We start from the raw sequence: 17,030 nt of genomic DNA on the forward strand, positions 1-17,030 counted from the left end.
TAACAAAAGTCAGATGTAACAGGGACACAAAAATGTCACACTTTTGGACCCCTGATCACTGGAATTACATTGTACCCTAATGCATTTAAATTTTTCACATGGTAAATGTTACCCTGACCCTATCTGTTTTTGTCCAAATTTTGTACCTGTAACTGCTCATGTCAGACATTGCGTGTCAAGTGGTGACAAAAGTGCTGCCATATAATTTCCAGCGAATATGAAAATTTAATGAGTTGATGGGATGCAGGTAAGTCTTTGGATTAAGAGATCAGCTGGAATGATGCAGTTTGCTGTCTTCTCTCTTGAACTGAATTCTGTTTCACTGTTTTCTAATTCTAAGAACCTTTTGTATGCATATCATGATGTGATATGAAGAGGAGAAATGACCACATGACTTGAAATTAGGAAGTGTAAGCGTTATAAGTAAATGTTGGGAATTTAACAGGTAAAAAACAGAAATTGAAAGATGGGAATGGAATTCAACAATTTCTTCCATTTTCATGTGTACAGATAGTATTTTGAAATCATAGAATAGGCTCATAAGACAGATTCTCAGTGAAGTGTAGTCATTCATTTTTCTAGAACTTTGCGTTGTACTTTCAACAACAATTTATCTATTACTAACATTAGACTCAATAGACACTTTGTGGTAGCAAGCATGATACCTCATTGCTTCTGTGGTTTACCAAGCAATAAAATATCATACAAACATAGGCAACGGTTACAATTTAAAGCAGTTTGTAGTTTCTGAAATCCTGGTAAAATTATCTTTTTTTGATCATATTTGTTTAATCATGAAAGCATTTGATTTATGCGTCTTTCATCTTAGTTAATGAGCATCTGTAGCATAAATTGTTCCAGTCTTACATTTACAGAAACTATTTAAATTCACATGGTGTACATGTGTATGGTAAGTGCATGTATCATGTCTTAGGTTTTAGTGCATGGAATTGAAGACAATTAAGTTGTACAGCATCTGTATCTTAACAGAAATTGCTCAGAGATCAGTGACTTACAATTACCTCCATTAACCTTAGAACTTTCTTAGAGCCTCATTAATATCACAGCTTCACACCTTTGTCAGTATCCTGATCCTCCCAGAGATAATGACAAACAGTCTCCTTATTACACTCTCATATTGGGAATAAATCAAGGATGTGTTACCTTCACTCAGGTTTGCTGAATGGTAGCAATGCCTGATCACAGTAGTTTCTTCATCTTAAGATTATCTTTACTCATAATTGCTCTCGTAATTTTTGGGAAAATGGTGCTGATTGCTGTGTAATGACCTATAACATTATACTGGAATACAATATGACCCATAATGCATTTTACCTCTTCCTGCACTTCTGTGCATCAGACCAGTTGGTAATTATCCTTTGCATTCAGACAGCAATTTCTATTGCTATTTCTAATGCAATACCACTTGTAATTTGGATGGAGGGACCTGAGTGCATGGGGCATGTGTATTAGGGGTCATCCAGTTTTGTTATCATTTTTACAAGTGTTCAAAGTGTACTCTTTTCCTGGCCCCCCTCCCCTCTAAAAGAGGACAAAATAAAATGATGATTTCTCTGTGGTGCCTGAGGACCATTCGAACTCACAATGTACAGCTGTTTATGTGCAGTAGACGACCAGAAGATAGTGGCAGGAGGAAACACAGTGTCCATGACAGACCTCGACATTCATCGTTTTCCGATTGCCCAAGAAAATTTCTTCTTTCAGTTTGGGCTAGTAAAAACTAAGGACAAATTGCCCGATGGACAGGTACTTTTTCTTAATTTTTTCTTAAAATAAAAGTGTCCATTTTTTGTGGCCAAGAATAGCAGTCAGCAAAATGTACCTTTGATTTGATTTTTTTTCTCTTCACAAAAGCTTATAAAAAGTGGTAAAAAGTGTGTACATATACAAACTTGTGTGCATTAAGCAAGCTGTACATTTAGCAGGGCATCTTTCCACACAAGGGAAAATGCGTGCATACATGTACATACACTGTAAAATACTCCTCTGTCTGGGTATCATACCTCATTGAACGCAAGGTGCAGCGGAGCTTTGGGGGAACCATGAAGACTGTTTCATACGTGACTGTGATTTCAACGTTAGTGAATTTTGCCTGCTACTTGTGTGTGTACTTTTTTCATATATGATACCAGTCAAAATCGTCAAGTGGTTAAGAAATAGCCGTTACTGGAGCTTGTATGAATGATGTATCAGAGTCATGCACACTCTCTGCACACACAATAGTTTGGGGTGATAGTTGGCCGGTCTATGATAATCGTCATTTGTAACATGTTTCTAAAGTGTTCGCAACCAATTCACCCCTTCCCCCAAGCATACGGTTTGTACACTTGTGAAAATGGATGACCCCTTATGTCCAGGTATGATCCAAATTTTGTCATTTTAATATCAGTTGATAAAAGAATTTGTTGGACTAGATGGCACCATGCCTAGAGTGTTGCGATGATTGCTTGCTTGATATATAGCATCAGTGACCTGATAACCAAGCTCAATTTGGGACATCATAAATTTTCTCAAACTGTGGTTCCTTGCAGCATGTCCATACATAATTCAAATCAAATTTTCTCTTCCTCTGAATTTATTCCAGGTGGTTTTCAAGCAGTCAGTTATGACCCACAACAAATCAAATAAATGAACTCTGACTGAATGTTGCTGGTTACTGACTTAACTTTCCCTAAATATTTCTGTTCTCACTAAAGGTTTTAAAATTTGACATGAAGTTTCTATTCAGACTGCATAATTAAGTACATGTATTTTCACAGTCGGTGGCTAGGTAACATACAAGTACATGTAGCAAGACTACCAGACTGGCTTATGTGAGGTTTTTATGTTACATTGATTGCAAACAATATTTGCCATGTACTTAGCAAATGCAATTTCTAATACCTTTTCAGTCTTTGAACATGAAGTGGAAAAATTTTCCTACTTGACTTTGCTTTTATTTTTATCTTTTGTATAACTTTCTAAAAGATTCTGGAAAGATTAAACAAAAATGTGATCCTGCATACTACATGGGCTTAAAATGATGCATAGTCTACAAGAATTGAAGACCTGTGCAGGTCTCATGCAGTGCTATATATATAGACCCAATGCAAGGTGATCAATTTTATTGATGAAAACATATCACTGGCTGTTTAGAGGTGATGATTCCACACTGCTTTAGGGTCAGTGAAGGCTGTTTTACTAAACTACTTCCTATTTTCAACGCTCACGGGCAAATTTTCTGTTCACACCATTTTCCTCTGGAACGTGACCTGGCGCTAGATGTTGGGCTGGAATTGTGAATAATTTTAGGCCACATGAACGTATTTTTAAAACTAGAACTTGCTGAAGAATATCGAAGTAGTAGTTCTCAGTTGGAAGGAAGTATACTCAGTGCCTCAGTTAGGTCCTCTTGCAATCATGGAACCTCATTTCTCCCCTCACACTTTCACCCAGAGCTGCTTGTTTTTAACCTTCTTGAAGAGTTAAACAAATTTTGAGACATGTTTGTGCCACACTTATTACATTTGTGGATGTTCAGTGTTGCAGTTATTGAATGCATGCAGAAGTTTAATTTGGATCGTACTCTTGATAAAATGGCTTCGATGTGCTCATCTTTGCCAGATGAATAGTTTCAAGGCTTGTGTGTACATCAAAGTACATTCTTCTTGATTCGTTGTTATATTCATTAGTTTTTCAGGTGTTTGTCTTAAAGCCCATGATGTACACTGGACATGTGTGTCTTGATTAAACTTATTTCAGTACAAATTGAAGTTTCCAGCTGGAATTAGCTGAATTTGTATTTTTGTTGCCAAGCTTTTGGGCATTGTTGGTTCATTGTTTTTCTTGCTACTTGCATAGGATTATGATCAGATTTCAGAGTTGTAACGAGTCACTAATTATTGTGACTTGAGTCAGTCCAGACTCCAGTTGAGTCATTGTAACATGACTCGAGTCGAGTTGAATCAGGCAAAAAAGTTGAGTCAAGTATTTAGCTCAAGTCAATTTGAATCACAAACATTTGAACACAATTTGATAAACAAAAGCAAGAGAGAAAGCTATTTTTTGTCTCTTTAAAATTTTGTTCATAAAATGTGGTCACACCATCCTTTACTCTTGATAAAACACATGACACCAACATTATATACTGGCACTGTAAGTCATTACAAATATTACAATGAAGTTTGCTTTTACTTTGAAATTCGAGTCTAATTAACTTTCACTTGAGTCCGGTCTTCTTATGAGGGACTCAAGTCAAGTTGAGTTATTTGCTCGCAGTGACTCGAGTCACGTACCCTTCGGGATTTTGATTCAAGTCACCAAAATTGTAACTCAAGTTGGACTTGTGTCGAGTCATTGACTTGAGTCATTGCAACAGTGGTGACCAACGCTTGGAACCTTGGTTATACAGTACATGTATAAATACATGCAAGTGTGGTTTTTATATTTTTGTGCATTATTCAGTTTTGCAGTATTGCATTTGGATGCCATCACAGCTTACTGCAATGTAGGTTGATTTAATCGCATTGCACTTCCACATTCAGAGAGGCCAAGCCTACATTACTTCAGAAAACTTTCCAATTGTCTTATGACTACTGTAATTTAGTGTAAATTCCCTTTGACCAGTATTTCCATGTAGTTTCTGCATATTAACCATTGATGATATCAAGCATCACTGGAGAATGTACATGCACATGTGGATTTGCTGTGCACTGTTACACACGTGAGGGCTCAAGTTCTTTCTCTTCAAAGGTTACCCAGACAAAAGAATGGCACACCCCAACAATTGGCCAGCCATCAGCTGGTACCTAACAATAGACTATTACAAAGGACACTTGTCTCCAGATGTTGAATCAATGGAACTGTGGAACCCAAAGAATGTCCTTGAAGCCCACAGTCTGCTGGCTGTACAGGTGGTAGATGCACTGCCTGGTGAGAGGTGAAGTGTCTTGGGAGTGCAACAGCTGGCAATAGGAAGGATATGTCCACTGATAATCAAAATGTTGTGATATAAAAGAGAAAAAGCCACATTGTCTTTAATTTGTTACACTTGTTAAGTAAAAACTCAATTATTTGTGCCTTGGAAGTAGATGCACTGGACTTGGTAATCTGATTGGTCTCAGGATGTTTAGATTAAACACAGAGGTACAGAAATACCTAAATCTGCTGTATGTCTGCAAATTGGAACCCCGTGGGACAGATTCCAACAGTGATAATTTCTCTTTAGTGTCTAAGATCTTTTGCGTTTAATCAAATTTGAAGATTGCTTAGAGTTTTGAATGCTTCGCAAAGGGATAGATGGTTTTACACTTCAAGCCCTAGACAACATGTATTTATGGCAGTCACAACATTGATTGTTCACTCTGGAAGATCAAGCCTGAGATTGTTATGAACACTGAATAACAAATCTCCTACAAGCTTAAGTAATGCATATGATCCAAAAAGGATTTGGCATTTTAAAATTGTCAGTAGTTTAATTTCATCTCAACTCTTGCCCTGACCTTTTAAAAAGCTTGAATCTTTTACACATATTATTGAGAACATTGTTCTTATTTGCTGTGAAACAATGTGAGAAATACTGCTGTGCAATGGACAAAGTACTGGAGTTGGTGTGATAGCCTTAAATGTGTGATAGATGAGAGTTTTTGCACTTTGCCACTTGGGGTTAATTTAAGATCAGTTACAACTTCTGCTTGGGGCCAGATCAGAAATATGGATTAGAGAGGTTTCTTGAAGTAGTTTCTTTGGAAACCTTAATCCATTTAATCTAATGTCAATCAGGATTTAATTATTAATTGTTGATATAGAATTCTTGAGCATGAGGCTAATGGTGACATTAAATAAAATATGTACTGTTCATGATAAATACTTACATGTAGATAACGCTGATTCGAGAAGGTGAGCGTTGTCTGATCTGGTTAAGAGTGATTGCAGTGGACATCGGCCAAAAACCTAGCCTTACATGTTCACCATCCGTCCATTCTCAATTATCCAACTGGCCACGCAGATGCTTGATGAAGCAATCCTAGCCTAAGGATCCGGGGTCTTGGCCAGAGTGTTTACTCAGTGCTTGCCTGTTAATGGGGGAACAAGTGTCAGCACTGACATCTGGTATGGCTAGGCCACTGGTTGCAAGGGGGAAACTCCAACCATCCTCACTCTGGATGTGACTTGATCGATTTGTATCGAGAAAGAAGCACCAGGATCAATGGCCAACTCTTGAGGGGATGGCGCTCCATGATAGAGTTGAGAGTTATTACACATAGATAGCACTAATCTAAAAATGGGGAAAAAGAAACTGCCTAATCTGTTAACTGAGATTGAAGTTTCTGGATTTTGATTTTTTTTATGTTCTGGAAAAAGCTCTTATACCATATGTTGCTTGCATAATTCCCCATTTGATTACTTTTGGAAACAGTCCTCTGAATCCTGAATTTAACTTTAGCAAAATATAATAAACTATTGAATCTACCTGTAGTAAAACTGTTTAATTTAGCAACACTTTAAAAGGTCTTATTATTACTGTTCTGGTTGCTGAACAAGAATGCAACTCAGAGGAAGAAGTTTAAATGTGTCTCTAGAACTACATTCTGTTTATATTTGAATTGCTCAAGAGTGTCCGTTCCCATGATGGCTTTATGGATAGAGTAGTTGGAGGTTTTTGTATTACAAGATCAAACACATCAGTATGTCAGTCAGCAAATACTGACTGAGACTTGCCCTTTAACTTCTGTGACACTGCTTGAAAAGTGGGATTGAGTGCACAAATGGTGATGACATGATATAGATTATAAAAAGAGCCTGAGCCAACTCTGTGAGTTGCTCTCAAGACGTTTGCTAGCAAGGTTCCAAATTGTGTAAACCTTTGGCAACATCTTAGATATTTCCCTCGAGACTGTCAAGATAAACATGCAGGAGAATTGGATGATGAGGGGGGTGCTAAGTCCATGGCTCCCTGATCCAAGCTCCCATCACCTCTCCAGCTCTCTTCACAATGATAACAATGATGGGGAATGATGCCAGCTTGGGTCCATGTATATATTCATTAAAGGAGAAGTCATGCATACAGGCAATGGGGTAATCTTACCCATTGGGAGGAATGATTGAAAATGGCAGAGAGTGGAACATCGTTTGCGTTTTTGGTGAAGCTGAGGGGAATAATCCAGGGAGGAAGGGGCAGACTATTGACCTCTACATATTCTGTTGTTGATATGCATCCTAGAACCAGTGATACTTATTGCATTCTTCTGATTATGATGTTAACTAATCCTGCATGAACAAGGGATGTGATGTTGTACATGTACATGCAGCATAATCACAGTGGTTAAGTTCCTGAAGCCCCAAGGGAGATGTTGCATCAATCACCCTAAGATTCTTGTACTTCTGACTATTTGCATAAGAATTGCAAATATCTACCACTTTTCATACAGCTGACCTTAATGGATTCCACATACTTTCTTGTACAGTTAGTGTGTTGGAAACCTTGAATGACAGGTAGTGTCATCGCAGGTTCTTGCAAGTATTCAAGTTACTGTGTGCATTGATGCCTAGCATATGCCAGGTGGTCTTTAAAGAGAAGATGGTCTGAGCAGGTTGCCCCTGACTACTAGTCTTGTCTTGTACAGATTCTCAGTAGCCACTGTTGCAAGAATGATTCATGTTCCATTGCGGCAATCTTGTTCTCAGGGGAGAAGATTGGGCCAAGGTAAGGAATTATTGGTAAACACACTAAGCCAGCGATGCAAGGGTGGTCATGGTCAACTGACGAGGCATGTCTATATGATTAGAAAAATCCTTCCTCACAGAGGAAGATTACATCCAAGAACTTTCATTATTGTCTTTGCGGATGTTTCCTGTCCATTCTGTTGATATGCCACAAATAATTACTTATGTTATGGTTGGTAAGATTGTTCATGCTTGGCCTTACGGTGTGAAGGATGAAACTCCATATGTACACTGAGGGTATGATAGTTCAAAGGAAAGTGTAGAAATCAAACTAATAATTGATCTTCTCAGAGAGTGCTTGATGTAGGGTAAAAAAAATCGTGATTGGATGAGGGAATAAAGCACTGAGCCACAAAGAACAAGGACTTAATGTAGGTCTCCAATTTTTCTTTCGCACGTGACTCACATCTGTCTGAAGTTCATACACGCACATGTTGAACAACCATTTTTAGAAGTAAACCTTATCCGGGAACAAAAACCTAGGAACACTCAAAACTTGTTTTTCTTAAGTATGTACCAGTCTGAAGAAACCAAGAAGGAATCTAATTGACAAATGTCCCTAGCTTTTGCTTTAGGTATCAGTGTTCATTCACAAGTTGTCGCAAGTTCACCGGATACCCAATCAATCCTTAATATTTTTTTAACTTGATGTGGTTTGGGTAAATTCACCTGCACAATCAAAAGCCAGGAGAGGTACTGTAGAGACTGTTCGATTCAGCATGACTTATTTATTGGTCAGAGACCTCCTTTTTGTTTTTAGAGTGTACTGCATGGCCTTCGGATTCTGTGTATGGCTCCTGTCAGCATTAATTCCCCTCAGCAAATGGTAGTCAACGTTTACCCGCTTTCAGTGTGCTATCTCTGCTCCTTCCACTCGACTGCCATTTAATGTCTAGATTCAATTGTCCACTTTTTGAGCCTAGCGGGCAGTGCATGCATAAGCCACTTTAGTCTGCTGTTTGCTCACCTTCTAACCGCCTCTCAAAGGCACGGTACAATTTCCTGTTAAAATTTCTACAGACAGAAATGATGAGACTGGTCGGTTTATGCAGGCATCAAAGCCACGGAAAATCCCCCTACACTTTGATAAATTTGCCTTGCCAGCAGTGACTTTTATTGACAAGGTTTTTGTTAAAAATAATGTTATTGAAATTGGTCTAATGGAGGCTTAAACAAAATGAACACATATTTTCACATTAATCACAATGCTGTTTACTGTGCTTTTTACTTTTAATAAAATTATATTCATTTATGGTTTAAAGAAATAAACGAGGTACAAAATGACTCAGAGCAGTTCAAGGACCATTATTTTGAAGAGGGAGTGCAGTAGAAATTCTGAGAGAACTTCTTAGGTGAAAATGATATGAGCTACATGTATTTATTTTTGTTGAAAATATTGAATGTAGCTGGCTATATCTGATGATTGCTAGCTCTGCTGCAACTGTTGTTTTTTCAAGCTGTCTCGTCACCTTGTGGACAGAGAAATTTGAATGTCTGAAGAAAAGGCATGCAATTTACATATATACTTCAAGGATATACTGTACACGTAGTAAACACTTGCTGCCTGCGCTGCCAGTAGCATAGGCAATATTGAGGTGAAGTCTCCACACCACCATCAATCAAGTATTGCCGTAATATCCCAGTTCCTTATTGCCTTGGAGCCTGACCGACGATCAAGTCAAACCAACCGCCCTAGCCATTCTGACAGGGAACTGGCTAATGAAACTGGATGTCTTATTATGCTCGATTGTACCCTTGTAATACATGCTATGCTGATCTGCCTTATAGCTAGTAGCCTGTATTGTAGTCGGTACCCTGTCATACCCTGGTACTGATAGAGATTGATACCATGTTTCCTGAAACTGAAAATTCTATTAATTCTCAAATCTCTGTGATTAAGAGTGATTTAAGAGTGTAAATTGACATCGGATGTGCACTAACAAAAAGCACCGTGCATACTGTTGTTTAGGATGGTAAAACTGGTGAATTATGACTTGGTGTCATTGTATGAAACATACATAGTCCTGCAGCTGGGACTTTTTATGGCTTGCACGGCTGGAAGGGAAGTCTAAAAGGCAGGACTCAGATTCAATGAAGCACAGGGAAATGAGACCCAGAAAACTTGAAAAGGCTGTTTTTTTTTATAGGTTACTTTAATACTTGGCTCTCTACTTGGCATTTCATAGGGCAGATATTCATCAAGACTGTTCAGTCTGATTTGCTTTTTTTCTCCCGTGCATTTAGACATTCATACATTCTCAGTATCCCATCTTTATCGCACCCTTGTCCTAATTCCAATCCTTCCTATCCTTAACCAGCACACATAAAAAAGAGAGTCGGTGAATTTCCTCTCAAAGAATGTTGTATTTACAACCTACATGTATAAAAATGGAAAGAACTGTTGAGTATTGAGTAGATAAAAGAGTATCCACCATGCAGTCAGTGATTGGCTTAATTTGTCTCCCTGAACTCTGTCTTATATCAGCATGTAAGAAAGGAGGCAAAACAAGTGTGCAAAAAATCATGAAAGTTCTGTTACATGAAGAGAAAGAGGAAAAAGAGATGGTATCAGCTTGGTAAATGGACAGTATGGCATCTTGGGATTGATGTTGAAATGTTGAGAGGAAACTTGGTGCAAAGCAAGCCATGCAAATGGCTAGTTACATGATGAATGACTGCACAGCCGTCCTCCTGATGATGTGGCCTACAATCGTCCTATCAAAGTACAATCACCCAGTATAGCAGCACTAATATGAACTCAGCGGTATGGCTCTTACATTACACACAGACTGGGTCTGTATGGCTGTGCATTCAGTGTACTAATCCAAGCACTAATTACTTCAAGAAGCAGTGGAAAAATGGTCCAAGTACACAGGTGTGCCGACTAAGACAAAATTTTGGTTAAGTGAAGCGACTAAACCTTATCATTTTTGAAACTAATATGCCATTACCATCCTCATAAAAAAACTCAAAGGGGAAATTTATTCTGCTTGATTTGGTGAAGACGGTGAATAAATTTGTCTGCTAATGGAAAAGCCTCTCAACGTTTTATATTCTTTTTGTATTGAAAGTAATTACATTCGTCTGTCGTGGTGGCAGTTCAATATTATCTGTTGTAATTTGGAGCCCATTGTAATTAGCATAATTACATTGAGGGATGGCTGGCTGGGTGTTTAGACATTCTGTTGCCTGTATGATAACAATTTTACTGTACTACAGGTGGAAGTCATTAATATTCGATTGATTACCAAACTATCCAATGAAAAAGAAGTTCCTTTGAATATTTGGTGCCCAAGGGAAAGTGTCGCTGTACTTTGTTACTGTAAGTTGTTAAATTTGGTTATTCATTTAGATACACATGTACTACCAGTCATATGAACCAACAGAAAATGTAAAATGTACATGTACATGTTGTGCATATACATGTAGTTATATCTTTACAGTCCTGAAGTTGAAGGATTCAGAACTGTTTAAGGGCAAATCATGTGATAGGATTCAAACATTTCTATGCTCTGAGCATGCAGGGTAATTGTTTGCAATCTTTTTTCTTAAAAAAGAATTAAAGTTAGTCTATGCCTTATTTTTTATTACAGTAAATGTCACCCAACTGGAACTCAACAGTGTTAATTTATTCTTAACCTGTGTGCCTGTTTCCCCACCAGCAATTCTTCTGCTAATTTCAAAGGAATAATGAAACTTACAACTAACAGGAATTGGATTAAAAGGTGCTGGTATTCATTAAATTCTATTTCTGGGGCAGGAAAAGTCTGTTGGTGAAATTGTATTTCTTTAGCAAAATAAAGGAAAGTCAGCTCCTAAATAAAACCAAGTTGTTAACAGACGAAAAGTGAAAATTGACATTGTGTAAAAAAAGAAAATAAAATTTGATCTGTGGTGCTTTACTTAAATCCAAAGTGATATTTGAGAAGATATCACTTAAAACGACACTAGAAGTTAAATCGAATCCCCAAAAGATTGTGACATTAGATTTTCTAATGGGTAACTTTTCAAAAGTGATTTTGTATTCCTTCAGATGGTTAGCTTTGATGATCATGATGGCAGTGCTACTAGTATTGGAAGAAAACCTGAATCAGCACAAACACAAAGATGACTACGTGTACCTCTTAACGTTTTACTGGAGGATCTGTAGTGCAGAGTGCTGATACTTGGCTTTCAAATTTGTGCATTTATTCCCATCCAGATTATGGTGGTTATTATGAGGGCTTTAGTCTTTGAGAAAAGACATTCAGAATCGAAGTTATACTGTATCTTCCTAGGAAGAATAATAGCCAAGGTTTGAGAGGATTTACGTGTACATGTAGTTGTCTCCTGCCATGTTGAATGGCTGATTTCCTGAAACCATGTCAACATAAAAGCCATTTAAAGTAATTTTTCTTGTGCAATTCAACAATGTCAACAAATAATTTTTATGAGAAGCAAACATGTGAAGGTATTGCTAATTTATCACTGTTAATCACAATTTTATTAGTAATTAAATCACACAACTACTGTTAATCCTTTGACAACGAAGATGTTCAAAATTAAAATCTTTAGAAAAAGCCTTTGTTTATTGAAACATGTGAAATATAATAGAACGCAAATAGCAGAGACATAGAACTTTACACAACAAACAGTTCCATGTTGATTGAAGGTGTGCCAAGGTCTTCCCCATGTCATCTGTCAGGGAATTTGAGGGTTTGTGTTCTGATCGCCAACAAGAGATTGGCTGCAGAGTAGCGTCTGACAGAATGCAGTGCAAAACAAGTTACGATAATGGCACGTTCAGACAAGGTCGTCAGGTCGGTAGTGTAGTTGATGCCATCTGATGTACAGGAAACATAAAGCCTAATGGAACTAAACAATATCCTTAAGAATAATAGATGAACGTGATGATTAGATGATGGATACTATGCGTGGTGGGTATCGCTTGGTAATTTGACTTTAAGTCTGTTTGGATTATTACAGAAACATAATAATGTGTTATTTGAAAATTCTTTACAGGTTTACACCTGAGTGTTATTGCGCTACTCAGAATCTTGGCAGTAATATCAACTAAAATAGCTCTTGCCACCAGATTTCTTTCTAATACAAGACATCCCGTACACTAATAGCTTGCTGTTCTGTGTTGTGGAAAGATGTTGGTGGCCAGGTAGATCCAGTCCTTTCATCACTGCTTTTTCCTATCCTAAACAAAAGATGATACGAGCGGCAATATTTAGGAGCTCTTTGGATCTCCAGCGAGCACTTGACTGATTCCCCAGTGCCGCCCAGGGTTTCCACATCAGACACCATGCCGCTTCCTCATGGTGAACCATCAATGAACGCTTTGAAATTTGATGAGGATTTAAGACAGACCCTTCAAGCGCTGTTGTGTTGCTGAACCATACGGCCCATGATTTGTAGGCCTGCTCCCTGATCCTCAAGGGATGTTAACAAAAATCATTAGCTTATGTTGGATATCCCCCGGTAAAATAAATGGAGGGGACTCTGGTTCATACATGGTTTACACGAAAAAGCTCTTTGTGGTTCCATTTGTGTAAAAAACCCCTCAAGCTTGGATCTTTGAAGCCCCTTGGCCAAGCCTTACCCTGCACAGTTGGAGTATGGTCATGTTTGTACATGTAGATCTAACAATATGCCCAGTAGATTTTGATTAAAGTATTTAAAAAAAGAGCGAGCTGTGCTGGGAACAGTTATGGTTAAAACAGCTGTTGCTGCAGAAATTTGGAGCTGAGCTCAGTTTCAGTTTATCACAAAACAACCTGTTGTCTTAAATTGTGTAGTGCCACGTTGCACTCAAGTGCACCTGTTAATTTGCCTGGACTAATTTATGATAAGCATATGATGATCTACGAATTTTCATCTACAAATTTTATTTCCCTTCTGTGTGTGTGTGTTTGTGTGTGCTGGTATGGAAGTACATGTACTTACATAGTATTGGAAAGTTCAGTGGTCTGCTTGCTCAAATTTGGCAAGCTCACCAACATTTAACTGCAGAGTATATGTATGTGCAAAGGTACCAGCAACTTTGAATAATTTAAACAGAAGTGTCCGGAATGAGCCATTTCTATAAATCATTCATAGATTTGAATACATGGTATTACCCTGGCATAAAACATTCATTATAATAAACTTACAGTAAGATCTATTTAAGCAATAATGAACATACATGTACATGCACAGTAAATTTATATACTGCATGCATGTGTGTTCATTGTATATATTTCTTGCTGTTCGGTTGAAAAATAATGTTGTAAAAATGCAAATTGTTCTGGACTTGTATAAATGTTGTTAAATATAACCTTAAATGATTAACTCCAGTTGTCTTTCACAAGCAGCCGACTTACATAATTTTTAAACAATGCAGCACAGAATAGATTCTTTGTTTTTTTGTTGAGGGGGTCTTAGAATCCTGTAAAGATTGCCACTGTTGAGTCTATGTACATGTACATCACCTGTTGGAGATGTACTGAACAGCAATTTAAAACTTAAACAACGTGGGCGTATTCTAGAAATTCAGTCTCAGTTTGTTGGGAATGGTTCACGTGTTTTTCTCAGCCCCAGGAACCCTCTTAAGTTGATTGCTGAAGATATCAGAATATGTTAAAGTACTGTACATACATGTACGTGTATTAAAAAGCTGAACCTTAATATAGATTTCAGTTGTTTGCATTCTTCATGCATTTTGATTTTAATGTGTCCTTTTATTTGTGTTTTTTTTTTTCCAGGATATCAAAGTAAACTGGGCTACTACACCAAGTGCAAAAAAAGATACCAGTGGTAAGTATGTGGTGCCTTGACTGGGGATTTGTCAAATAAGAGGCAATGTTTGGGCTAAATTCATATTTTTGCAAACACCTTAATGTGCTGGTTGCTCAGAATCAAAGTAAAAGAAAATAGTGAAATAATCGTCACTTTGTAACAATTGGGGCTTACGGCTTAAACCTATATGTTACATGTTACGCAGAGTTGCACGATTAATGGTATATTTCTTGCTGCATTTCTTCTGGTTGTCAATTTTATTTGTTTTGGTCATGAGGCAGGATGTTTCTTTCATTTCTTTCCTTTAGTTTTTACTTGCTTCTGACTACACTTTTCTTCTTGCACATTACTGTACATGTACTTGAAGTTACATGTATTTGAAGTTATCTCCATATAAACTTACCCAACGAACCCACTTTCATACAAGCCTGCCTGTTGTACAGATGCATGTGTTTTAAATACCATAACAAGTTGCTGGTAGTTTGGTGTAGTGGAAACCATTATTTGTTTCAGAATGTAAACTCATACTGCAACTGGAGAGGGATGGGTACGATATTATTAGACTTAGTGTTACAGTGACATCTGTCGCTAAATTCAGCTTTGCGTCAGCATTCAGGAACTACATGTATATGCCTGCCAGTATTTTTGATGAATATGAAAACTCAGCTGCTTGATTTCTTACTGCTGGTTGAGTCTTGTCTTAACATTGTTGTCACTGTTAGAAGAAGTAGTGAGTAATACAATGAGACATGCTACCATGGACCACAATTCTGGGTCAAGTACTAAGACATTGTAAATGGTGTAGGTAGGTCCAACATGTACATGTAGGATGTGATGAAGTACGTATTTTCCACACATTACTACTCAGTATCACACATGCTCACATTGCAAAGAACCACAAAGTACAAATCTCATTATTGCTTGACTGCATGAGTACATGTTCATCAGAATCAAAGTGACTGAAGCCTTTTTGAGCTGGACAGATGAAGTTACCCCCAAAGCCGCAAACAAACTGGAAAGTAGTCATTTTTAATATGTGCATGTATATCTCTCTAGTCAGGCGAGTAAGATCATTCTCAGGATCCTTTTGGATCTTTTTCTCCGTCTTTCTATAACAATGCGTACTACTGTATGTATATCAATGAGCTCCCAGAATCCATGGAGCACGACTTCCCTGATTCTAGGTCAGCTGAAGCTTATGTTTGCCATGCATGAAAGTTAGCCCCAGAATCTAGACATCTGTATCCACTGAATATGTGTGATCTGCTGGGTTTCTCTAGCAACATTGTCTTTTCGGCAGCAAACATTTCCTGTTCATAGGGTAGGCTGTATGTGTAATGTAGAAGATTCAAGGCTGTATTTTTTCAGGTGCTACATTTGCATGCAGACATGTTTTTGGTTTCTACAGTTAGATTTTATTTTGTAAGATGTCATAATTTCTGGGTACAAAACAAATTGTCTGTTATGGATTCTGAAAGTTAAAGGAAATGAGCACTCCCATCTCTCTTGTTGGTCTGCTACATGTACCTTCTGTAGTATAGAAAGCAGGTTGAATCTCCTGTAAAAGTGTACCTTCTATATAATACCACTATTTGAAATACAGAATTGTTGAAAACTGTCAAATTACCAATCAATTTGTTGCTTAGAAAGTAGCTATTCTTGTGCATATCTAAATTCACCTGAGCTGTAGAAAGTTCTTATTTGATTGCTTGAGTTTCATTTTAATTTTGAGGTAAGTTTTAAAATGTTTGAAGCAGCCCCTTGAGATTATTTCAAATGCTTGTTAAGGAGATTTAGGAAGTATTTTTTACCTTTGATGAGTGAGTCTAGTAGGAATTTTTAATTCATGTAGTTTTTTCAGCGGCATGCTTTACACAAAGCCACATTTGTCCATCAGAGAATTATAAGAGGGAAAATGAAGTTGGAGATAAATTAAGTGTGATGTACGCCTAAATGGCAATTTTTGTGGCAACTGTACAATTTGTCATTCAGCTGCAGTACATGTATGCAGGTCATTTTGCTTGATCCCCCGTTGGCAATAAAAACCTACGGAATTGGTTACCCATTCCTCCTCTGATTACTCTGGTACTGTAGAATTGTTGAGGCAGAGCCTTTGGAAGGCACTATCAGCGCTATATCTACATGTACATGTATGTGCATGTACCAGCACCTACCAGTGTGTGTGTAGATCTGATACTGTATGTTCATTGTACTGTCTGATCATTGGGTGAACTGTACCAGTACACATGTACCAAGAATTCTTGGTGCTTGATGCACTGTACATGTATATTGCAATTACCAATTGCTTTAATGGTGACATATATCATTTCGTGTGCTCTATGCCAAACTTCAAGTCTTAGGGACATAAAATACTTCCATCCTTTCCATATCTTGAAGGATTTATAGCAGACATATAACCAGTAGACTAATGATAATCTGTAGTGTGTATAAGGACAAATAAAAGCATCATTAGAGCAATGATTGACAATCCAGACGTGGATGTGACCATGGTAGATGTTATTACGGATGGTCTTAATCGCTTC

General features: G+C 37.6%; 1 protein-coding gene across 6 annotated transcripts in view; it reads left to right on the top strand.

Moving 5' to 3' along the window:
- LOC110973821 (cytotoxic granule associated RNA binding protein TIA1-like) overlaps nucleotides 1–17,030 on the top strand; it is a 73,799-nt gene that overhangs the window by 24,349 nt on the left and 32,420 nt on the right. For all 6 annotated transcript variants that reach the window (XM_022224946.2, XM_022224947.2, XM_022224948.2 and 3 more), the window contains one exon: nucleotides 14,454–14,505. In XM_022224946.2, coding sequence (XP_022080638.1) covers nucleotides 14,454–14,505 — 52 coding nt within the window. The remainder of the gene's footprint in view (nucleotides 1–14,453; nucleotides 14,506–17,030) is intronic.

This window comes from Acanthaster planci, linkage group LG13, assembly GCF_054643075.1.
Source record: "Acanthaster planci isolate LZ-2023a linkage group LG13, COTS_SCS, whole genome shotgun sequence".
Classification (NCBI taxonomy): domain Eukaryota; kingdom Metazoa; phylum Echinodermata; class Asteroidea; order Valvatida; family Acanthasteridae; genus Acanthaster; species Acanthaster planci.